Genomic DNA, 26,151 nt, shown 5'->3' with positions numbered 1-26,151 from the left:
ATGAGTGACTACTTAATTACTTAAACATCGATCATACATCATACTTCCTCCATGTTTTAATAATTGCACCATCTTGGTTTTAGCACTATTCACATATTCTTATATAGTTATTTTTTGTGATTTATATGCAAGGAAAAATATATTCATGTGGGATCTTGTTAGATTCGTCTCGAAATATACTTTCAAATTATCAACTTTTATAATTTTTCAAAATATATAATGAGAGATATTAGTGGTTAAAATAGTGCATTCACAAGCGTGAAATCCCAGATGGTGCAATTAAAAAAAAATGGAGGAAGTATATAGTTTGCTTAGCTAGCTCCACTCCTTGTGGAGGTAAAAATACAGCCACTTATGACCCAATTGTTACGAAGCAAAAATGAATGTCATTATTCAAAGAGATATCACTAAATAAGCATGGGGGTGGGTAACTTCAATGCCTTGATCCAACAGACTCAGCCGGTCCTTGGCCTTTTTTGCCACGTAGTCCACCTCCATAAGCTGCTCCCTTCTTCTGAATGTCACCCAAAGACTTCCTTGGGTTCTTTGCAATTCCCTATATTTGCCATACAGGTTAGTGAACCATGAAGTACTTTATTCGATTATAAGTTATTCACTTATTATTGCCTATCTTATATGTAGTACAAAAGTACTCTGTATTAATTTGCCAAATTTTCTTTTTAATAATGAACCAATCAATCAATAACTTTTAGTAATCCTTACCTTTAATCAACCCCTATACTATATATTAAAAGACATTTGTACAAACGTCTACACGCCACACGGCGCTCTCCCTCAATCCATAAGTCCATGTTATCAATCCACTTTCATTTAAAAAAAAAAATGAGAAATAAGGTTTGCATAAGATTTGAACCTACGACCTCCAGTTGCAACACTAAACCATCATTCAATTGAGCTATAACCTTTTACATATCTTTGTAAAATTGATACTAATATAATACTTCGTATAGAATAATTAATTATCTTGTGGAGGAAAATTCAAACATAATTTCATTAAAGAATATAATAATTAAATGTTATTCACATAATAATCCGGGGCATCGCCCGGGCCCAAATACAAGTTGTATCTTAAAAATATCAGTTTCGTGCCTGATTTCTGGAAACAATTACATATAAGTATTATATTTTTTCTGATATCTAATTTATACTTCGTATTCTTTTTTACTCTTTTTTTCCATATGGTGCGATGTATGAGTGTCTAACGTAATTAGACTAAGGGCACGTTCTAACCTACTACAACCTTCTTAATATAATCTATCTATCTATAACATTATAGTAAAACAGATTAGGAGTGACAAATGTCACTTTCCTGGTGCAAAACTTTTCCGCCAAAAACATTTTTCTAAAAGATCTCTCCTTTTTGTATTTGTTCTATTTACTACGGAGTATTTATGTATATATAAAATTGTTTATAGATTAGAGAAATAATATATTGCACATAATAATAATTTGCCAAAAATGATTTTTGTTAATATTTTAGTCAAATGGCTATAAGTATTAATAATGAAAAATATATGTACTCGATATTTTGTTCAAATCAGCATATTCATATAACGAATATTTTTTCGAATATTTTAGTCAAATAACATATCAAACATATAAAATATAATGTAACAGAAATTTATTAATTATGAAGTTAACTAGAAAGAAATATTTTTAGTCAAATAAATTATAAAAAGTTAGGTTATATTCTCTTATATGTTATTCTAATTACCTTGTTATATCAGACCAGATCATAATTCTCACAAGTCGCAAGAGTAGTACAGTGTGTAGAGATGAACGCCTACTAGTTTGGTGTTGTCCTGCGAGTCCCTCGTGCTCCTCACTTCTTCCTCCTCCCTCGATCTTGTCCTATATATTACTGTCGTGCCACCATCTTTCTTCCTCCTTACTTTCACTCTCTTTCTCTCTCCTCTGTGCTCGCTTCCAAATTCCAATTGCTTGATCTTGGTAAGTCTAAATCAATATATCTTCTTCTCAGATTTGATTGCAATTTACAAACATTGATCACGTTCTAAATTCATCTTCCCTCGTTATTCACGCTTATTTATCCTGTAACTTTCTGATTTATACTGTTAATTTTTCGAATGTGATTTCGCCATTTGTTTGACCTCCAAACTCTGTTCATATTCTATGGCGGTTATTCTCACCGAATTCGCCTTGCTGTTGACTTTTTCTAAGGCTGATTTGTTAATTGCATGAAAGATGTGAAGTTTATGATGCGTATCATCAATTTGCTGTGAACTATTAGTTGCAATTCACCTTTCTGCTGTTTTTTCGGCGCATACATAATTGTTGAACTTTGATGCTGTTGTGTGTCCAAATTTGGGAATAAAACTGATGTGTGATTCTTGCTGCAGTTATTTGTCGACTTAAATTATGTCTCCGGTACCAAATTCTGAATCAATCAAACCAAACGGTATAACAATAAGCTTCCGATTTCTGAGTTTTGCAAAATTATTTTAGGTACTGTATATTGTAGTTTGTTATATCGTCTGTTCAATTCATGGTTTTGCTTGATGCAGATGTATGCATTGTTGGTGTTGCGCGTACACCCATGGGTGGCTTCCTTGGTACACTTTCTTCCTTGCCGGCCACGAAGCTTGGGTCTGTGGCTATTGAAGGTAAGATTGTGGTTTTTTTATTGACTACTCTAGGCTCCACTAGATTGTGGTACACTTTAGAGATTGACTAATTTCGCCCGGAAAAAAATAAATAAATTAATGCAGGTGCATTGAAGAGGGCAAATATTGATCCATCCCTTGTACAAGAAGTGATTTTTGGAAATGTTCTGAGTGCAAACTTGGGTCAGGCCCCTGCAAGGCAAGCAGCATTAGGAGCAGGAATACCAAATACAGTTGTATGTACCACGGTCAATAAAGTTTGTGCATCAGGAACAAAAGGTATTTGAGTGTCCTATCATATACATTTATCTTCGTGAAATTGATGTCAAGTTTGAAAAACTTATTTATTTGTTCATTTTCTTTGTTCTACAGCTGTAATCCTCGCAGCACAAAGTATCCAATTGGGTGTCAATGATGTTGTTGTGGCGGGAGGCATGGAAAGCATGTCGAATGCCCCTAAATACATTGCTGACTCCAGGTTGATAACACAAATTTATAATCTTTTTCATTTTAGCATCTTTTTACTAATTAATTTATCTATGATACAAGCTAGCATCGGCTTTTTGATCTGTTAACACTTTGATCCCTGTCCTGATTACTGTGATCAGTGATCAGAAATCTATTTTCAGTATAATCAGACTATTGTATAGCATTTTAGTATAACGACTTACAAGAGTTACAACAAAACGCTATCATTTGTTGTTTTATGCTACCATGACTCCATGAGCATGATGACAACCTTTTAGTCTGTCCAACAGTATTATCTATCTGAATGTTCTCTTCAGTTTAGCCATCTACAACAACTGTTCTCTTGTCCCATAAACTAGCACCTTTAACATATAGTAATATAGATCTCACCTTATATGCCAAATTTCAGGAAGGGTTCCCGTCTTGGACATGACACAATTGTTGACGGGATGTTGAAGGATGGTCTTTGGGATGTTTACAATGATTGTGGCATGGGAGTTTGTGCTGAATCATGTGCAGAACATCATGCAGTAACAAGAGAGGATCAGGTAAAGTCTTTACCTATTTTTAATGCTTGTATCATCCAAATATAGGGTGACTATGTCTACTTGCTAATTGTGTTCAAACAAAATATGCTTCCTCCGTTTCATCTAAAATATGCTCATGTCATCTAAATATTGGGTGACTATGTCTGCTTGCTAATAAATTGTCGAACCTGACTATGAAATGGCACATTGGCACCAACATACATGACTTTGGCAATATGAGAGCATCACCATTGGTGAGCCTTCACTTGGGGCTCAAATACATTTCTTAATTGCTTTTTTGTTTTCTACAATGGTAATTCCTTATTTTTTAAAAAACCCTTTTGAGACTCAAACATCCAATGGCGAGACTCGTAGTTTTTCATTTATTAATGAAGGAATTATTATTTTTCATTATTTTTTTCCTACGAACTTTCCTCTGTGAAGGAAAAACAAACCCTTTGGAGAAGAGTTACAAAAAATGAGAATTGTTGTCATTTTTGGTAACTCGCCAAATGGGGGGCTTCTTAGCAACATTTTTTCTCCATCTGAACCCCTATTTGAGCCCACCATTGGAGATATGTGAGAGTCATGTTCACTTCCCTTTTAAAGAAGAGTTACCAATCCTCAAACCTTAGACCTCTCAGTTTATTTGTGGTGTTTTAACCGTGAAGGCTTAAAGACAATTGATGATGCGATAATCTTTAATACTTCGTATGAATTAATGTTAATAACTACACTAAAATTATAAAAATCAAAATAAGAGGTGAGATACAACTAATTTGACTCGTGTGTAACATGGGATAATTAACTAGTTTGTTTATCATTTGCTGCTGTTGTATTATTCCGCAAGGACAGAAAACCGCAAATGTTTGTCACAAAATGGTGCTGTCTGCTATTGTCTGACACATAATAAGTGGAAAATAGAGCGGTGGTGGTCAGGCAGCCCTTTCCCCAGTTTTGATGGCTTGGGGGTAGCCAATAACTTGGACCCTTATGGCATGAGTGTGACCTTTATCAGCCTATTGCTCTTATTGTTTAGAGTCTACACTAAGTAAGATACTCATGCTCCATGATTCTGCAGGATAACTATGCTTGCCAAAGCTTTGAGCGTGGAATTGCTGCTCAGGAGGCTGGCGCTTTTTCATGGGAGATAGTTCCTGTAAGGGCATTACTTGGCACTTGTTATATTTTCATTCTCTTCTGTTTGATTGTTTTATTCTGATATATATACATATCGGCGCAGGTTGAAGTACCTGGAGGAAGAGGAAAACCAACAATAGTTGTTGATAAAGATGAAGGTCCTACTAAGGTATAATAATAGGTGTATATAATATAACATTGTGAATGGCATTCCACTGGAAAAAGTAATAATTAAGTTTACATTATTTGGAGCTCCATGACTTTTCATCTGCTTGTCCAAAAAAAAACCCTTTCCTTCTGAATTTTCCTTGTTTTTTCTCCGTAACGCGATAATCTTTATGTCCATGGAGATTCTTAATGTGGTCCTCCTGGTATACACGGGAATCACCCTATCTTTGACACTTCCAGTTCCCTCTTTCGAAATATGATGGGCGACAAAATTGTTCCCCAAGCGGCTCATTTTACTTGACCTGCATTTGTTATTAAGATTATTAGTTCTCTGGACTGCTATTTATGATTTTTTACATGTATTCTGTCAGAACTTTTATCTCTATTTATGCTGTTTTTTGTCAAGGCTAATCATATTCATCTTCTTGTATGTTGCAGTATGACCCTGCCAAATTAAGAAAACTTAGACCAAGTTTCAAAGTGGATGGAGGCACTGTTACTGCTGGAAATGCTTCTAGCATAAGGTTTGTTATAAGATCTGTATGTTTTATAAATTTCCTTGGACTTGTAGAGGTCTATCACTGTCTGACAACAAATTTTCTGTTTTATTATGGATCATTCTTGTCCTTTTTCTTACAAACTTTGGTGTTGGTTAAAAGAAGACAAAGCTGTAGCCTCTGAATCCAAATATTATATTTCTCCCCTTAAATTTCTGAATCTGGCCTTGGTTTGTTCTTGAAAACAATTTTTCATGGACAGAGTAGTTGTGGAGTTATATATCAGTAGCCCAGTAGGAATATAAAATGTAGAAAACTTTCAATGCATGCACTCTCTTTTAACATTTTTATGTTTTATAACAGTGATGGTGCTGCTGCACTTGTTTTAGTGAGTGGGAAGAAGGCACTAGAGCTTGGGCTGGAGGTCATTGCAAAGATCAGTGGATATGGTGATGCTGCTCAGGTATTGCGTCCACTTTTTACTTCTAGACAACATAATTAAGAGATTTCCGTAAAAAAAGTTATTCGTAGAAGATTATTACTAATAAAGTAATAGGTATTTTCTTATATGCACTTTGAATTCTATTGTAATGATATTCCTGTGTTATTGAATCGTGTTGAATCCTAATTCATTGTTAGGCTCCAGAGAACTTTACAACAGCTCCTGCTCTCGCGATACCAAAGGCCATTTCCCATGCAGGCTTGAATGCTTCTCAGATTGATTATTATGAGATAAACGAAGCTTTCGCTGTATGTGATCTATTTTTGTCTTGCTAGGCTAGCACCTAACCGACCTGCTTGTTTTAATTAAACTCTCTCTGACATATGCAGGTTGTTTCTGTTGCAAACATGAAATTGCTTGGACTTTCTGAGGTGAGTCTTTTGGGACTAACACTTGTTGGACATTGAAATTTTAAGAGGCAGTTTGTATAAAGTTGTGTCCGGTACCATTTCCTTTTGTGCTCTGGTAATTTTTTCCTGCTAACAACACCATCTTCTTTACATTTTGCAGGAAAAAGTAAATGTGCATGGTGGAGCAGTGTCCTTGGGACACCCTCTTGGGTGCAGTGGAGCGCGAATCATCGTGACTCTTTTGGGGGTATATTTCTCTCTACTCTTTTGTGGTGTATGCTATCTGCCTATCTGGTATTTAGGTTAAAAACTTGTCCGGTTAACTGGATCACCTCACTCGTTAATACATTGAGCCTTGCGGAAGCACTCCACTAATTAATTTTGTTTCTTCCTTTTATCCGTCTTTTATGTTTGATGGTTGATTGGAAATTAGTCACTAACACACTTCTCGAGAAATGTGTTTTTTGTTTTATTTTTATGGTGACACTAGAAATGTTGGTCGGCAGGATCATTCTTATCCTCTTTCCTGATTAAAAATTGTATTGGGTTTGATAGGTATTACGACAGAAAAATGGGAAATATGGCGTTGCTGGTGTTTGTAACGGTGGAGGAGGCGCATCTGCTCTTGTTGTAGAACTTCTGTAAGCCTTATTATTTCAAGGTAAAAACCCTATAAATCACCAAATACTGACTCATTGTAGTTTTGGGCTACCAGTATTTGTCAAGCTCGGGCATCTTCATTCCCGCTATTGGCCCCTTGTTTTTTAAATAGATATATGTCAGCACTCAGCAGTATATTTATGAGTAACTATGACTGGGAGAGAAGTTTAAAATTTGTTGCACTATCCTTTTATATTGCAGGCTTGTTGAGGACTTGGCTCATCACAATGTTGGAGGAGCACTTTGAAATAACTTATCAATTATTTTTTGCACCAAATAATGCAGGCACTTTTAAATTACTAGTGGTACAAATGTTGTTGTGTTTAGGTGATTTACTGGGTTTTTTCTTTGCGTTTGGAGGTTTAAACTTTAGAGTTAGATGGTATGATGTAGACTATATTGGAAGTGGAGAAGTTGTATTCTTTGTGCCATATCTTCGACATTCTGTTTTATGCTTCATTTTGAGTGTCAAGCCTTTTATTGTATGCGCGTTGATTTTGAAAATACAGATTAAAATAAAGTTAGTTCCATGGCGAATTCTATTAACAATGACGAGTCTGTTATTAATTCTCAAGTATCACAAAATTTTCATATTGTATCAAATATTAACACTTAGACCGTTTGGTAGCTATTAATAAATGGTGGAATTGAAAATAAATTTAACTGTTATTTGGCAATAAAAATAAAATCACTTAAAGGAGTTTAATTATCTATACTTGTCTAAATCTGTATACTTGTGCTTAAAGCAACTCACCATTTACATTTTAATAAAAAAAGAAAATGAATGTTACACAAGACCAATGTCCATAAATGTCATTTTACACAATAAATTAGTTAAAAACTTTTAACAAACCTCTAAATATTACCAAACACATTTATATAAACAGCTAGTCAAATCCGCAGTCAAATCTGCTAAACAAAAAGATAATCAGCTAACTGCTATTGTGAACAGTAAACAGCTAAACGCTAACCTCTAGTTGCCAAACAGGGCCACAATGTCCATGACAATAAAACATTATCTCAAATTTGGTGTCTTTCTTTAAAAAATTTCATTTCCACCCAATACCACTCTTTAAATGCTAATGAAATATTTTGAAGACAATAGATAATTTTTAAGTGAACTTGCATTATTAATTTTCCTTATAAATGTACTTAACACAGTGTATGAACGGCTACCAAACGGGCCGTTATTATTTGAACTAATAAAAAACAAAATACCACTTAGACCCATTTCAAATGTACTTTCAAAGAGACTTCATAGCAACTAAACACGAGCATTCTCTAACCATGAAGAATTTGTTTGCACGACTCCTCGAAGTGCATTCGCACATCTAACTTACATTGTCTAAAAAGGGTGCGGTTTAACCAAAAATAAAAAGGAATACAAGATATACATCTACCATAGATGTTACAATTATACTACATTAATTCTGAACATACAAAGACCCAAGCTGCTAATTTGAACTGCCTAAGGAAAGCGAAAGCGAAAGCGAAAGCGAAAGGGGGACAGCGTAAGCACAAAGAGAAAAGTGGAATGATGCTCTATACTCTTGATGTCCCAAGCTTGCGTTCAAACATGCGTTTGAGCAGGTAGACTTGGAGAACGCTCGCCCCAACAAGGGCTGCTGATTCAAACACTGCCTTATGGATCGCTCTTCGGCTCATTCCTTCATTAACTGCACCCATAATCACCCATATTTTCATTATATAGTTAACATTTTGCACTAGAGCTTCAAAATTATACAGGTGAGAATAATAAAATACTGCCAACATACTTAAATTAGCCTGAACACAAGGGAGGAGGATATACACATTTCAACACACAGCACATTTTAGCTTAAACCAACAACGCATATTATACGCGGGCGTACAGTGGATACTACAAGGTCTACAAGACTACAACTAGCTTTTGGCTCACACGTCAGTATTCAAATAATAAAGTACATTATTACAAGGTCCGTGCTGTATTTTTTTACCCCTATGCGCTCTTAGCAAAGACATTTTGCACGGTTACCTGATTGGGTACTGGTTCACAATTCGCTACCTAATTTGCTATATTAGACCAAAAATGTACCAATTTCATGTAGTAATAAATCGCTTTTTCAGTTCGCAGTTCGGAGATGATTAGGGTATTAGGTAAGGTAACACTGATATTTTCGTCAAAAAACACATTATTACAAGGTCATGCTGTATTTTTAACCCCTATGCCCCCAGTCTCAAAACAACCAAAACAAAAGAAAGGGAGGAAGGGAAGGAAAGGAAACACCATATAATAAGATATTAATATCACTACGTACTTAATGTTTAAACAGGATAGGCATAAATCTAGCTTTGATTTCAAAGGGCCTCGGGATCTTGCAACAAAAGCAAAATGTCATAGACTCATGGGTGACTGAGTTGATTACTTGATCGTAGTAATGGTTTTCTCCGGATAGTAAAATTCATATATAAGCATTTTGACTTAGAGAAGCTTATATCCTAATAATTGTCAATTCTGGAAAGGTCTTGTTTTGGGGAATTTTGGGGTAACATTTGGTTAATGATAGGTATTCAGGTTCACTTTTGGAATGTACATAGGTAACAGATAAAAATCTTTTAAAAAAAACAGTACAGTGAATAAAGAATGTTGCAAAACAACATACTTAATGCTTGCCGATCGGTTTCAGCCTCCAACCAGTGTTGTTCAAACTGAATATTGTAGAGAGCTTCCTCCAATTTAGAAATCTGTTCATACACTGGACTCAAATGCTCTGCAATATGACACAAGTGTAGAATGATTTAAAAATAGATCTTTATCAAGATAAAACAAAAAGAAAAGTTATTCAGAGACGGTAATGAATTGCGCTCCTACCATCTTTTGCGTGAGGGTCAACGTATCCATAGTGGCCGGCAAGGACATCAAAATCTATGGTTTCATGATATGGGGACTTGTTAGTAAAACAAAAGTTGTAGACCCCCTTCTTGTGAGCAATAAACTCAAACTTCTCACTAGTTTTGTCATGTGTGTCATGGAGTTGTTCACCTTCAGGTCCTCTCACCTGGTATCAAATCAGTATTCCAATAAAGAGTAAGAGAGGATTCTATTTCTACTAATAGTAATCTGTCCAAAATATGAAGCTCATTTAGATATGTTCTTTAACAAAAGGTTTCACATCGGTTAATAATCTTATGAAAAACAAAATATAAGCCCTTGTAAGGCGGCATTTGCTTGGAACAACCCATTGTAGCATTTGGTTGAGAAACAACAAAAAGAGATGGGAATCAAAAGCCATACACCATTTGTGGAGACCACCAGATATCACTTTTTTCATTAATTATTTTTGATTGGGGAGACAGGGGGTATGGCAGGATGTTTGAATAAATAAAATCCATACAATTTGATAGCAAGAAAAAAATGACGAAAATACTACCCCAAACACCATGAGGCATGGGTTGCTATAGCCTATAAGAGCAACTCTAATGGTGAACTACAAGGTGTTGTGGCTAAGTTTGCCACATCAAATTTCTAGCTACAATTTATTTAAGCTACAAATTTTTCAGATTGGTGGATTACAATACCTTGTAGCTCCCTATAATATTTAATTTAAGCAATTTATTTATTTGAGCTACTTTTTTTTTAGCTACCTGCCCAAAATAGCTACAAGGTATTAACAACTGCTTATGTCATTGTTGTACCAATGGTAGGCTACTTGTTCACATGTTCTTTTTTTTTTGTGAGTAGGTCCCTTTTTTAACCATTGGGGTTGCTCTAAGTGCTACCTCCCACAACTATCCTCAACCAGAACACCTCCTTTCCCCTCCAACCACCATTTCCCGAACAAACATTATCCTAAGCTTCAGCCTAAAGGCAACTGCTGTGTCATGGCTCATTCACAACTCTAAAGTCCCAATTGATACCCGACAATAGAATTCCTGGTCTCCAGTGCAGTACAAGCATCCATTATCCTGATGTGAGCCTGCCACGAAATAGTTTCCTGACGTTGAGGGCATGGCAGTTAAATACCTCAGTATCCAAGCTTAGTTTTTTTTTGTGGTGCTTTCTTAGTGACAGTTAAGTGAATCATCAAGGTGAATTGTAAACAATAAAGGGCCTCTACTAATGTAGAGTTAGGAATTAAGCTTGAGTTCCTGCAGTGCTCAATTTCAATCTTCAACTTTCAAAGGTCCACCTAACAGCGAAGACATAGACTGTAGAACTCATACAAGTAACTAAAGTTAACATATTATCGCTGCAGTCATAGACGGGACTAATTTCCCTGATTTCTTTTCTTAAAGAGACGGGGAAATCAATTTCAACGACTCCAACACATCTTTTGTTTCAGTTATATCATCTAGCATGATATACTCTAAGAGTCTAAGTGGTACAATCCGCTTAGGAAGACGAAAGTTTATTCATTCAAAAAGAAATCCCTCTGTCCAGGCTCTAGAACTGATATCCACTATTACTTATTGTGGATGGGACGTAACCTCTGCAGGAGGCTGTATGCTAAGCATGAGGTATCTCGGCTTTACCTTTAGAGGTTGTTGATTGGCTGCAAATCGAATTTTGATGGTTTGGTAAGGGTAAGGAGAAGAAGTTGTCTTTCATATGAAGTGTGGCTAGAACAGGATTCAAGGGTATTTTCAGAAGTCCTTTTTTAAAAATAAAGTCCTTTGTCTACTCACTTATTATTTTATTATTGGATAAAGTCACTTATTTCAGCTTCATTAAGGCCTTGTTCTCTTCAACTTATAGGACCTTATTTAAATAAGTTCCAGGTCCTATAAGTTCAGATAAGTTTCAATAAGGTCCTATAAGTTATTTTTTACTAATACATAGTTAAAGATATTAATGGTCTAAGAAGTACATTGGAGACCGTGCATAATGCAAAAGTGAGGAAATTCATGGAACGGAATGAATAAATATGAAAATTTATGTACTTATATACTCACATATAAGCTTGCAAAAATTCACACATAATAAAGTAAGCACATTTAATCACAGATAATATAATTTTATTATAACTATCAAAGGTAGGAAGGCTTAATTTCTTGCATTGTCACATTAGCCCTCTCTGCGAAAGTATTGGAGTTGTAATTATAAATTGATAGTGTGCAGTTGAGAAACGTAGAAGACATAGTTTATCCTTTAAGTACCCGAAAAGTATCCTAAAAGTATTCCCTTAAAAACTGCATTTGAATTCCTTGCATAACAACTACCGCTAAAAACTATGGTTTTCAATTTTTCGGTGAATATGATAAAGTACAAATGTTTTGCATTTTATTCAAGTTCTGTAATACTTTTCTAGCACATTAAGGAGTTAACATGCGACCATTAGACCCGAGAAAATATAGTTTTCTATACTATTAGCATTCACCAGTCACATAAATTATTTGTTCATTTTATGGAGTAGTTACTCTGGAAGGTCCTATTTTTACAAGTCCTATTAAGTTCTAAAATCCAAATATATTAGGAAGGTACAGAAGTACATGCTTGTCAATCTCCTTCTTCTCTTTCCCGTACTCCTCTCTGTATCCTTTCAGAGCATGTTTGGTATGATGATATTTTTCAAGTGTTGGAAATGGAACCAATCAACTGTTTCCATTACCTATTGTTTAGTTCCACCTCCTTTTAAATTCCTATCTTCCTTTTCCCTTTTCCCTTTTCCAGTCTGACTTGGTATGATAATCACTAGGCTTGGACATGTAAATGTGCAGAAGTAAATTTAAGCACTTAGCATCCAACAGTTAAGGGCTGGATGGTATGAGGTACTCAGCAATGGGACGGCAATTAAGGCTCCTAATTCCCTTAGTATTTCCTTGTTTGGTGTTTTTGGAAGTCTATTTCCCCTTAGAGCAGTTAGAGTTCCCTCAATACCCTCGACCTTGATGTCCTCCTATTGAGACTTGGGATGTTGGGAGAACAACCAAAATTTTCTACACCACGAGAGCCTTTGAACATCCTTCACCACCCCAACACCATCCTAACCCTACCCCCCCATAAAAATCAATCACGGTCCCAACTAACAACCTCCCAAAACCTAACCTTGCCCCAACTACAAGCCCAAACAGTTGGACCACCACTCCTCAACCCCACCATCACTCAAATCCACCAACCCAAACGCATCATACTGCTGCTCATTATGACCACTCTTCACGGCCGAGACCCACCACACTTCCACCTTTCACCACCGAAAAGGGGGAGATAATGGTGATTTCTGACTAACCTAATCTTGACAGTTGGTGGTAGAATTGTCCCTTCATGGCCGAATACAATCACCAAAAGTAAAGGTCAAGACTAATGGTGGCAATGAACGATGGGAGAAAATGACGACATAGCTACCACAAAGGAGATGATGATGTCAACATCCATGTGTAACATCAATAAGATCTGGAGTTGGAGAGGAGAGAGACTAGGCTGGCTTCTAGCTCCTCAATCTTTTCTAACTTTGCTAACTTCCTCTTCTCAACCTGAGCCCCGTGGAAAACTCGAAAGGGGCTGAAGTTCGACGCAGAACTGTGATCTTAAACATTTTCTGCTATGCGTTCCACCACACTGCCTTGAATGTTAAATCCTATGTAAAGAGAATATGAAGCATTGACTTTGTCCATACATGACAACTTATATTGGGTCTCTCCTTTCACAAAATCCAATTCCTTTCAAAAGTCCCTAGTATTATTGGCACCTGAATTGATGCTAACAGATAAAGTCCCATCATTTTCTCCATAGCTTCTAACTAATTAAATGGATTTACAACCACATTAAAGATCTATTATCCCTCCAACATCCATATGATATGCCTCTCAATTTTAATAACTTAAGCAGAATTACAGAAAACCACATTCGAACTATAATGCTCACAAACAATGACACCAAACCGAAGCAAAAATCTCCTTACAGGGCAATGGCAATTCGCATACACAAAAAAAAAAATTGATTCAGAATCCAAACATAATTTGTTTGTTGTTCTCTTAATACTTGAAGAATCAATATGCAAATGAAAATACATTAAATCAAAGCAAAACAAAAAAAACAAAAATCGAGTCTTAGCAAATAAAAAAACAAAAAAAAACATAAAATATCCTTGAACATAAAGTTCCATGAAATCAAAGCAAAATTCAATTAATAGAGGTAAAGAAAAATACCACTAGATCGACACCTCCTTCGTTCTCATGATGCCAAGGGGTATCAGCTTTGATAACAACAAACGAGAAATGAACATTATCTCCTTCATATTGAATCTTATGAGAGAAGCATTCTTCTCTATCAATCACAAATCTTAACCCATTTGCTCCTTTTAATAATCTTAAACTCCAAAACATTAATATACCCATTACGAATTTCTTCATCCCCCAATTTTCTTCCATCTTATTCTTCTACTTCTGTATTATGGTTAAGATCAATATAATCAAGAATTACCCAGAACAGTTCAAATCAAAGTCAAAAGATAGATAATTTGAAGCTTTTTGATTCTGGGTAAAGCAGAATTGATTGAATTACCTGTAAATTTAGGCAGAATGTTGCTGGATTTGAAATTTTTGTGTTTTTTTTAATAAAGAAGACTGTGAATTTGATTGAAGTTGAAGTTTTTTTTTTTGTTTTTTTTTTTTTTTGATGAGGTTAGAAACTCAGAACTTCCCTACCTCTCTTTTTTGTTTTTTTTTCTTCTTTTTTAATTTTCTACTCGTATATAAAGAGAGGAAGAACTAAGAAGGGCATGTGATGGGCGGTACTTTTGAAGGGTTTGAGTTTTACGTGTTGTTTGTGACGTGGCAATCAATCATTGGCTAAATTAGACAAACAAGGAACATCGTTGGTCTAATTTTTCAATTAAGTCAGTTTATGGATGATAATAGTTTTTTTTAATGAAGGAATAAAAGTTACTCAATATAGACAAGGATGCTCGGTAAATAACTAAATATGGGATGATTTTAAGTTATTAACGGTTACAAAATACTTATGGATAGTACTAAAAGTATATGATGTATTTGTAAATAAATTGACTTTTAATTGGGATCAAAATATTTATTTAATTGATTTTTTCTTGAAACTAAATGAATTAAAGACAAATTATTTTTTACTTCCTATAAAAATCAAAAATTTATTTTTTATCACCTAAATTAAAAAACTAAAACTTGTATTTTACCACTTGAAAAAAAAATCAAAACTTATTTTTTACCACTTGAAAACAGGAAAAAAAAAATGAAATTATTATGTGAGAATTACTAATTCAATTTCCCTTCCATTTTTCAACCTCACCCTCACCCCCTCTCTCTTTACTGCCACGAATTTTGTCAATTTTATAAATTAATAAGAGGAAAAAATATGTGAATTCATGGAAGAGAATGAAGTAGGGGAAGAGAAGGAAGTTAAATACATGAAATCGTGGAAGAAAATAAAATATCAGAAATATCACCGTTATTGTAGCCCCCACATAATGGTTTCATCTACTCTTTTTCATTTTTATGTGGTAAAATACAAGTTTTAATTTGTTTTTTAGGTGGTAAAAAATAATTTTTTAATTTTTTTAGGTGGTAAAAATTATTTTTTCTGGTAATTAATTGATAAAATGTCATACCCCATTACAAAAGACATAGTAAGAATATTTAAAAAAATCTCTCCAAGAGGAGAAGAAAAACTTTGTCGGAGAAAAGTTTCCCTTGCACAAGGAGGAAGTATTATTGTAACCGTATTAAGCAGACAAAATTTGAAAAAAAAACCCAACAAAATAAAAATATTGGGGCTTTCAGTTTACACCGATAAATTAAAACCGATGGAAGTACGTCCCTTTAAAATTCGCTAATGGAGGCTAGGGTTTGAGAGAGGGGGAGGAGGTAGCAGAAAGAGGCTACTCTTTTTACTTGTGAAACTTATTGTTTAATTTAAAGTAAACTTTTATTCCTTTAGGCTCCATTCTATTCGATTTATTTGATTTATCTTAACTTATCTAAACTTTTTATCTTGGGAAAAAAAAACTTATTTTGTCTGAAATAAACTTATTTTTGTGTGACAATGTCTGAAAAAAGAACTTATTTTTTCTAAACTTATATTAACTTAACTTATCTAAATTTAACTGGACTTATTTTGTCTGTAATAAGTCAAAACAGTCGAGCAGAATACATACTTAAATTCAAATCCATTTGATATCAATTTTATTTAATAGACGTTTTTCTTTTTCGTTTTTTAAACACACACACCCCTCCCCCACCCCCCTCTTTTCTTCTTCTTACCAATATAAAAAAATCTCATGTTATTTGCACTATTCTCAAATCTCAATTATTGTTTTTCAATTTCCTGTAAATAGGGGTCAGGCAATCAAGCACCCAATGAACACAAGAGTATGTTAAAAAAATGACATTGTGATAAAAGAGCATAAGATACATCTAGAATGTGGTTAATTGGTAACATAAGATCAAACTAATTCATACTCTCTGTGTCCCGATTTTCATGCACCACTTTCCTTATAAAGTACGTCATCGCAAATTACTTACATCATTTCTATAAAAGACAACTCAATACTACGTATTTCTTTATTATTTCTTTCACTTATTTTGGGACAACTTCACGTACTACTTTCTATACAAACATTTAAAAAGCATCCTCACTTACATCTTCAAAAAGCAATGACTCATTTCTTACTAACTATAATAATAATAATAATAATAATAAATAATAATAATAATAATAATAATAATAATAATCTATTTTCAAATGCTCCTCCCTCTGCTCTTTTTTAATCTTTACGTCTGGTATCATGATCGATAATGATTGTCATAGTTAGCCATAAAGTTTGCCACTCGATTTGCCTCTCACTAGCATCCTTCATTCCTTTTTACACGTCTCAAAATACAAGATATATCTCTTGACATACGCAGTTACGGGATATGTTGTGAATTGACCAAGATATTTCCGTTACATTTCATTGCATTGAATTGAAGACGCAAGGTTATTCCTCCTGTTTAACACCAAGACAAATATGATCCATTTGAGTGCATAATATTGAAGCACCAAAGCCTATGTAAAGCAGGATGACATAGTTGTAGTCAATAAACTTTACACCCGTCAATTTGTGTACATGATACTCCGCAATAGATTAATAGTAATCTAGTAAAGAGGTTACATAAAAATTCAAATGTTTAACATAAAAATGGGATTACATTAATCACTTATAAAAAATGCAGAATATCTTCCACTTCAATGATAGAAATCACACGAAGGAGCAAGGAACAAAGCCCACCCAAAAAACACTTTGTCCCAACTTCTACAGTCTGAGTTATCATAGTTAACTATCCCTACTTGTTAGACTAATAAGTTTGCTACAAAACATTTTATCTCCAAATAGATAAGATGTTTCAACATTGCAATCCCTGTAGAGTAGTTGCTTAGACATTAGTAGAAGAAGAGGATCCACCTCCTTGATTAACAGAGGCCAAATCCTTTTAATATGTGGCCATAACCTTTGGCGGAGCTTCAAAATGCCCAACAACCATCTCCATCGCCATAGCAGCTAACAGAACGTGCTACCATATTCTTGTGTATGAGAATGTGCTTAAAAACCAGTACCCAATTCTCATTAATTTGATTCCTGACATCAAAAATTACAGTAGCCAACTCATGACTTGGGTATGGATTCACTCCCGAGGTATCCAGCATAAAGATCAACGATTCTGCATCAGTCTCAACCTCCAATGTTGTCAACTTAAATGCCTTTGCCATAGGCCCATAGCCAATCACCTCTCTTAAAGCTAAGAGTTCAGCTGCTAGTGGTCAAATGATGTTTTCCCTAGTAGTCCTAGAAAGCATGACTAAATAGAAATATTAATGCCAAAAGAGCAAGTCTAAACACAAATTGTCTGTTAGTCTGTTACCAAATGGAAGAAAACGCATTTCCCTGCCAACATGTACCGAAAATTCGATATGTTTCTCCTCATGTCTGAGGTAAACAAAAAATTTCTGCTTCTCCTGTTTGCAAAAGGAAATTTCAGAAATAACAAGACAGAGATGCATCCTGCATCTGTGATATATGCACATCTACAACTCTACAAGTTCGATCAAACATTGATTAGTTGCACATTTGCGTAACACAGCTTAACTACAGGCTAGAGCTGTGGATCCCTACCTCTATTTGGAGTACTGCATGCAGCAATAACATCATCTATTCACAAAAATTACAGAAATACTGCATGCATGCACTTTGTTAGGTTCTACATCATTCTCATGTTAGGCATCCAAGATGCTTTGCTCCTCCAAGGCCAAGCTTTTAAAAAGTTTCTGTTGATGATCTGTGAAACCTAAATATAAATCCCTTAGCTTCTCCGCCTTGCTGTATTCCTCACTTCCTAAATGAACAACTCTCAATCCATCACCAGCTGACTGCTGCCTCTCGTCCTGTAAATGAGCAAATCCATGTCAAAGCAATGATGATAGGCGAACGAACACAGCAGTAAAACTGAAAATTAATTATTCTGACCTTGAGATCTGGTTCCAAGCACCAAAAAGAAGGTCTCACTGATTCGGTAGCTGATGAATCTAAAACAATCCACGGCCTGAAGCCACAAATTGTTTTGAATTAGACAATTGAAGTGATGTTGTCATACTGTAAAATCTCTCTAGAAATAACCACACTCAATGCAACTACTACACTACTATGGCTCTTGCTTGAAATATCAGCATAAAAGAGTTCACCCATATAATGCAAAACATAAATGAAACTATAAAAAGTTGTAAGAAACAAAGTTGGAACATTCCCATCTTATTATCCTGAAAACATGGGCTGGATATTCTCAAAATCATGAGATGATTCTATTACCTTCCTTTTGATGATGTGATCATCTGCTCTGGTTTAACCAGAAACTCACACAACCTCTCAAGATCCTCAACCCGATCAACAACAAGGGCTCCTCTGGTATACGGCTCTGCGGACAAGCTCAAGAAGACAAAAGCTTCAATTTTAAGACCAGTTGCTTCTAATACAAAATCCACAATTGTTGAGCGAGACACATCCCTCTCCAAGTTCTCAACCACTATAAAAAAGCGTGCTGAATCGGCAATTTTAGTCTCAGCTTTATCCGTCTCTGCTATTTCAGTCCCGGTTTTATCTTTCTCGGCAAAATCAATGCCACACACATCCTCCAGCAATTTGTCTAAAGAGTACAAGTAATTACCATTTCCCCTTGCTTTAGCATGATCTCCTCCTCCTCCAAGATCTACATCTTCATTCTTTTCATAACCAATATTTCCTGTTTTGCAGAAACAGCAGACAATCAGAAAGGCAAAATTAGTCATTACAAAAGAAATTGACAGTTGACACCATTAACCAAACTATGAACTCCAAACCTTCTTCACATGGCACTACACTTCCCATCTGTCTTCCACCTTCTGACATCTACAGAAAATCGAGGGAAAATCCATCAAATTTCATGCCATCGGTAAAGCTCAGTGACATTCAATTTCTAACATAGTAAACTACTCCAGTAGCAATACAGACAACTTGCCTGAATAGCATTCCAAGGTTTGTGCTTAAAGAAGGTTGGACTTTCTCCCTTACATGTTATATCCTCAGCTATTAAATGCTTCCACTTAACTAGTTCTAAAAAGCAAGCAACCCGGGGATCAAGCTGTCTATGAGACTGAATTGGGCAAAGATCTTCAACTCTTGCTTGTGTCAGTGTCCCAACTTTAGGACCATGCAGCCATGAAAGAATAACGGTGCATGAGCAATTCTCTGTTTCATCAACTATAGTATGCTCCTCACGATTCACCTATTCCAGAATTCAGGCAGAAGAATAAACACTAATCAACATAAGAAACATTTCATCTTGATAGGATCAAGTACAAGTTAACCAGTAGAGTTGGAACAATATAATAGCACAACTCCAACACATCAAAGAACGGCTACTGCTATAAATCAATATTGTGGAGGAGGGGCAGTTTAGGTACTCCAGTATCTTTATATAAGTTAGTTATGGGTAGCTTGGGGAATAAGTTAGGGAGTTGATTAGGGAAAAAGTTCTATATATAGAGCACATTAGAGAGAAAATTATGTTGAATATTGTGGAAAGTAATAAGAAGTCCGTAGTTTAGAGGGGCAGTCCTCTCGAAAGATTGTCAAGGCTGTAACTGGTGATTAATCACTTGATTAGCATTAATATAATAATGTCCTTACTTGTTCTTCACTAATCATTGTTCTCCCTCCCTTTAATCTCCTTTTTCTGTCCACCATTTGTGCTGTTTAAATCACTAATCTGTGATAATCCATAGCAGCTACCTACTTAAATTACCCTCTCTGCCCCAACAAAGTCATCCGGTTCTCTAGTTTAAGATGCTTTAAAAGGTACTATTTTCCGGCAAATATGTCGCTTGTCAAATAAACACTTCCACAAACAAACTCATAACAACTAAGATGTTTAGAGTTAAGAAATAGAGTACATTGCATCATTTGAAACAGAAAAACACAAAAAAATAGCCTTCTTTTTATCTTACATGGTTCAACCAAAGTGATTAATCACTGTCCTTGATACTTGATGATAATTTCCTCTTTTACTACAGTGTCCTATCAGGGCATTAGACTCACTGAACCTACGAGTTAGAAAGTTGGAATTGAAAGTAAGATATGATGATGAAAGAAGACAAACCACATGTACAAGTGATGCATTACTAACTATCTTAGCTAATCCTTAACAGAATGATGTGGGATCTCGAATGAACAACTCACAAGAATACAAAAGGCTATTACTAAATCAATGTAGCTTACAGAACAATGGAAAACATAACCCAATAACCAGGGAGGGGGTAAAGAAAAGCTAATGAAATTCTCCTTCCGTCCAAAAGTAATCACCCAAATTTTAAATGTAATACTTTGTATATGGTAATGATACCATGAATCTTACAAAAATCATTTCTCAAGAGTTTAAGACAAATATAGAAATGTTCCTTACACAGTTAGATATCATAACTCAATGCCATTTTAAACAAATCTTGTTATTCCAAGATGGAAATTAGTCTAACTGTCTAAGCCACAAACATTGGCTGTTTCAGCACAAATAAATCATTTCCCTTGTTTTTCACCCTATGATTATAAAATTCACTTGTGAAATTAAATTAATTTAACAGTAAGATTTTGATTAAATAAGGAAATTTATGACATGTTTACAAACAATACGGAGTATAACATAAATTTGTAATAAAATATTAAGAGGGTAGAGAGAAAAACCGCTTCAACAATGGCGTCGTAAAAACGGCGGTCATCCCGGCAAATAGCGGAAGCCATCAGAGCACAAACCCTCATACCCAATTTCACCGTCGAACAATCAGACGCCTCAAACTGCACGCACAAAGGCCGAAACCGTCGCCGGAAGTTGGAAATTTCATCGGCAGTGGTGAAATTGGCGGTGTGAAACACCAGGTCGTGATCGTCGGGAAATTCTATAAACTTGACGAGCAAAGATTCGTTATTTAGTACAAGCTGAACATTGTACCATGCGTCGTCTTCGTCGTTGCGGAACTCAACTCCTGGGCCCACTGGAGGTGTTTCTCCTGCAGGGGTGGTGTTGAGGTTTTTGGGTGCCGGTGTTTTGCGCTTCTTTACTCCCATTTTCTTTTTACAAGAGAGAGAAAGTCAGAAATGTCAAGGTCTCGACCTTACTCACGGAGTCGCAGCCACGGAAGGTGAATGTGTTATGTCCGTTCCGGAGTCCATACACATAAAATGGTTTTATGTTGACTGGACTTAAAATGCAATGGGTGATTGACATATCAAATTGTAAATTTTGGGTTTAGGTGGGAAATGGTATATTTTAGGAGGGAAAGGTTTTCATTTTTTCCGCCAGTTTGCTCTTCACAGCGGGTATTCTGGCGCCCAAAACTCCTCTAAAAAGTTCCCCGCCTAAATTTCCCAAAAAAAAAAAAAAGTGAAGGTGAACATTAAGTATCCACAGAAGGTTATCACTTACCAGGCTTGTTGTAAGAGGTGAACATTCATGAACTCCATTTCTACTTCTCATTGTTATCTACAAATTTGTTCTCGTTTTATGTTTTTTCTTAGTAAATTTCTTTCCCGGATATAATCTTTATTAATGTATTGTGATTTTATCATTGTCGTATAATCTATGAACCATTAATTAATCAAGCGGAGTAACCAATGTTGTTGATTGAAGTTGACGGAGAAACCTATGTACCGTGTGTGTATAAGCATTTATTTTCGTGGATAACTTATGTATGTTAACCATTTTAATTTAATTAATTGTATATGTATAATTAAAAACAAAATGATATTTTATTATATCAATTAATTATTTGTTCATTTGAATTAAATTTGATTTGTATAAAAGCATCCAATGTATCGGAGACTAGAAAAGCATCCAATGTATCGGAGAATCCCGCCTCAATTAATCTTCCCCTATATGTACAGTATGGAGACTGCATCCATTGATGTGGATATTAAGATTCGGGAAATACAGATGACGGCAAGACATGCGCGTGAGATTGAGAAAGGAGAAAGCTCTCCAAGTGAAGGGAGTGAATTGGATGAACAAATTCCAAACGAGATGCACTTGGTAGAGAGAGATACTGTTGAAGGACTTAAGGACTCGATTTGGAGTGATGTATTGGAGAAACAAGCATCCAATGTACTGTCATTCATAGAGGAAGATGTTTCAGAGGAACATGTTGAAGGTGACATGAATCTCACGAATAACGTTTTAAGTGAAGCATTGTATGAATCTCACGAAGCCATGATATACCTATTTATATGTATAAAAGCATTGTATGATTTATTTAAATTTGTATTAATAATTAACTTGTTTAATTTCATTTGTTATTCCAGAGTACAATGGTTAGTATAGACCTTAATGTTGAACCTGTCGTCGGAGAAGGAACTATTGTGAATTCAACTACGCCTACCACCCCTTGTCCAGGAATGTGTTTTGAGTCCGGTCTTGAGTTTAGTGAATTTTACCATCGTTATGCTTACATGACGGGTTTTGAGTTGTTTGTAATTGGTAATAGGATAAAGAAGGAGTACAAGGATAAGGGTGTTAGTAAAATTAACTTTTGATGAAAATAAAAGGAAAATATAAATAACATCCTACTTGTGCACCCTCCTTACAAATTAATAATAATTAAATTGTTATTTATGTTACATTCTTTTCAAATATTTCTATCACTAACGACCAAGCTCGTTATAATGTATTTATTAATTAGATGGTTATTTCGATCTAATTATTTTAATTTTTTCGAGTATGTTAGGTGTCTCGTGTGTTTTTATAGACAAATAAAGTACGTGTAAGCTAGTACACTGACACCTAAGTAAACTCGATCGTCTAAGCCAACCCTTTCATGTGTCCAAAACAATTCTCATTCCCGGATAACCTAGTACACTGACACCTAAGTAAACTCGATCGTCTAAGCTAACCCTTTCATGTGTCACGAACAATTCTCATTCCCGGATAACCTACTACCATGATACCTAAGTAAACTCATCCTCTAAGCCAACCCTTTCATGTGCCCCGAACAATTCTCATTCCCGGATAACCTACTATCATGACACCTAAGTAAACTCGATCGTCTAAGCCAACCCTTTCATGTGCCCCGAACAATTCTCATTCCCGGATAACCTACTATCATGACACCTAAGTAAACTCATCCTCTAAGCCAACCCTTTCATGTGACCAAAAACAATTCTCATTCTCGGATAACCTAGTACACTGACACCTAAGTAAACTCGATCGTCTAAGCCAACCCTTTCATGTGTTCCGAACAATTCTTATTCCCGTATAACCTAGTACCATGACACTTAAGTGAACTAGTTACGAGGATTAGCCAACCTTTCGTCCGACATGTAGGTGAGTAGGTGTAAGCTTTTCCAACTTTCAAATTAACTTTTGATGAAAATAAAAGGAAAATATAAATAACATCCTACTCGTGCACCCTTCTTACAAATTAATAATAATTAAATTGTTATTTATGTTACATTCTTTTCAAATATTTCTATCACTAATGAACAAGCTCGGTATTAATGTATTTATTAATTACATGGTTATTTCGATGTAATTGTTTTAATTTTTTCGAGTATGTTAGTGTCTCGTGTGTTTTTATGGACAACTAAAGTATGTGTAAGCTCCCTCTATCAAAGCCAACATTTCATATGTCCCGATCGATTCTCATTCCCGGATAACCTAGTACCATGACACCTAAATAAACTCATCGTCTAAGCCAACCCTTTCATGTGTCCCGATCGATTCTCATTCCCGGATAACCTAGTACCATGATACCTAAGTGAACTCGATCGTCTAAGCCAACACTTCATGTGACCCGAACAATTCTTATTCTCGTATAACCTAGTACCATGACACTTAAGGAAACTAGTTACGAGGATTAGCCAACCCTTTCATGTGTCCAAAACAATTCTCATATTCCCGGATAACCTAGTACACTGACACCTAAGTAAACTCGATCGTCTAAGCCAACTCTTTCATGTGTCCAAAACAATTCTCATTCCCGGATAACCTAGTACACTGACACCTAAGTAAACTCTATCGTCTAAGCCAACCCTTTCATGTGTCCCGATCGATTCTTATTCCCGGATAACCTAGTACCATGACACCTAAGTAAACTCATCGTCTAAGCCAACCCTTTTATGTGTCCCGAGCGATTCTCATTCCCGGATAACCTAGTACCATGACACTTAAGTGAACTAGTTACGAGGATTAGCCAACCTTATTAGCAAGACACTTATGTAAACTATGTATAACAATAATATGGACACATACGTATCCCAAAACCAATAATAAGAAAATCACTTAATTAATATGTATACATGATAAACCAAATAACATCGAGGAAATTAAAAACGCATACACACTTCATTAGCAAATTAATGTTAAATCTATGGTGGACCCGGCTACTAATTGCTCATGCTGGTATTGGTTCGTTAGTTGATTGGTTGCAGCAACAGCCCTTAGTATAGGCGGGAAACAATACAGTAGTGTGTAATTTATAAAAAAAATACATGTTCTAATTTATATTACAACTTAATCTTTACACTAACTATAGTTTCTACACAATACAATTTCAGATTTTTTATTGTATAAAAAATAATAAATCAGCGATTTCCTTTTTTACAATATAATTTAGATTGTATTTTACAAATACTGAAACCAAACAAATACAATTTCTACGCAAAACCAACAATGGCTTCGGCCTCACGTCACAATGGTCACAACTAAAACATTAACATAGAGCATTGCTTGCACGCTGGTCACGGGTTCGAGTACTGGCTTGAGCATAATAAAACGCGCATTTAGCTTCTTCCCTACCAACCCCCACCCTTTTTTTCCCTTTTTTTCCCTTTTTTTTCCACTTCCCTGCAATTTTTTATTTACAACCCATGTTTTTTATTTCCAAACTTAAACAAAACATTGATAACATTAGGGGATATGGATATCAAACTAGGATTAAACAACAAACCAAATCCAACATTGCAAATATCGAAAAAAAAAAAATACAAAATCCGAGAAAAGAACTCCATTGACATAGATGCTCCGACGACGAAGAAGGAGATTTCACAACAAATTTTTTTTTCTGGAAAATCAAAACATAAATTTCATAACAGCTCAAATGAGTTCAAGGAGATGATGAAACATTGGTTTCATCGAAATAAATCCTAGAAAAAAAAAAAAAAAGAATTGTTTTATTATTTGAAATTCAAATTCAAATTGTCCTTGAAATTTTTTCAGATGACTAAGCTGTGACAAGGCAATGAGCTGGCAATGTTACCCAATTGGTGAGCATTTTAAGTCCAGTCATCTTAAAATGATTTTATTTGTGGGTTTGGCGGTCCGTTCCTAGTACTCCGAAATATTTGCGATTACTCCTTATGTTCCGTTCTACACGACTAGAATTTATATTATCTGAACTTAATTAAACTTATCTGAATTTATTTTATCTGAAAAAATTTATTTTGTCTGAAATAAATTTATTTATGTGTGAAAATGTCTGAAAAAAAAAATTATTTTTGCTGGACTTATCTGAACTTAGGACATCAACTTATTTTTTCAGTCAAAGTTAACTACTCCCTCCGTATTTATTTAAGACATACACTTGGCTGGGCACGGGTATTAAGAAGAATAATTGAATGAAATAAAATAATAAAGCAAGTGGGGTTGGATAAATATTTTAATAATTAAACAAGTGGGAACCATGTTATTTTGGTGGGT

General features: G+C 35.1%; 3 protein-coding genes across 5 annotated transcripts in view; 1 reads left to right on the top strand and 2 right to left on the bottom strand.

The window, feature by feature from the left end:
- The first annotated feature begins 1,751 nt into the window (after positions 1-1,751).
- Positions 1,752-7,416, top strand: LOC110787942 (acetyl-CoA acetyltransferase 2). The gene is made up of 15 exons (XM_021992577.2): positions 1,752-1,971; positions 2,382-2,440; positions 2,547-2,645; positions 2,751-2,924; positions 3,018-3,123; positions 3,523-3,661; positions 4,722-4,799; positions 4,884-4,949; positions 5,387-5,472; positions 5,809-5,908; positions 6,085-6,195; positions 6,277-6,318; positions 6,458-6,544; positions 6,853-6,958; positions 7,159-7,416. The coding sequence occupies exons 2-14, from the start codon at positions 2,401-2,403 to the stop codon at positions 6,940-6,942; spliced, it is 1,218 nt and encodes a 405-aa protein (XP_021848269.1). The 5' UTR covers positions 1,752-1,971; positions 2,382-2,400; the 3' UTR covers positions 6,943-6,958; positions 7,159-7,416.
- A 778-nt stretch (positions 7,417-8,194) lies between these two features.
- On the bottom strand, positions 8,195-14,610 carry LOC110787943 (transmembrane emp24 domain-containing protein p24beta2). Its single transcript, XM_021992579.2, has 5 exons — positions 14,438-14,610; positions 14,083-14,319; positions 9,809-9,995; positions 9,600-9,707; positions 8,195-8,633 (listed from the first exon to the last, which is right to left on the bottom strand). The coding sequence occupies exons 2-5, from the start codon at positions 14,302-14,304 to the stop codon at positions 8,500-8,502; spliced, it is 651 nt and encodes a 216-aa protein (XP_021848271.1). The 5' UTR covers positions 14,305-14,319; positions 14,438-14,610; the 3' UTR covers positions 8,195-8,499.
- A 3,191-nt stretch (positions 14,611-17,801) lies between these two features.
- Positions 17,802-26,151, bottom strand: part of LOC110787944 (uncharacterized) — a 58,790-nt gene continuing 50,440 nt past the window's right edge. Inside the window, exons 1-7 of one of the 3 annotated variants that reach the window (XM_056837428.1) lie at positions 21,150-21,620; positions 19,432-19,698; positions 19,274-19,322; positions 19,102-19,176; positions 18,747-18,852; positions 18,408-18,483; positions 17,802-18,325 (exon numbers count right to left, since the gene is read on the bottom strand). In XM_056837428.1, coding sequence (XP_056693406.1) covers positions 18,158-18,325; positions 18,408-18,483; positions 18,747-18,852; positions 19,102-19,176; positions 19,274-19,322; positions 19,432-19,698; positions 21,150-21,530 — 1,122 coding nt within the window. In that variant the 5' untranslated portion in view covers positions 21,531-21,620 and the 3' untranslated portion in view covers positions 17,802-18,157. Of the gene's footprint in view, positions 18,326-18,407; positions 18,484-18,746; positions 19,177-19,273; positions 19,323-19,431; positions 19,699-21,149; positions 21,621-26,151 lie in introns of those variants that run through there. The other 2 variants (XM_021992580.2, XM_021992581.2) reach the window with 2 other exon arrangements.

Source organism: Spinacia oleracea, chromosome 2 (genome assembly GCF_020520425.1).
Source record: "Spinacia oleracea cultivar Varoflay chromosome 2, BTI_SOV_V1, whole genome shotgun sequence".
Lineage (NCBI taxonomy): Eukaryota > Viridiplantae > Streptophyta > Magnoliopsida > Caryophyllales > Amaranthaceae > Spinacia > Spinacia oleracea.
Note: the sequence above shows the minus strand (reverse complement) of the source record. Positions and strands in the feature narration are given on the sequence as shown.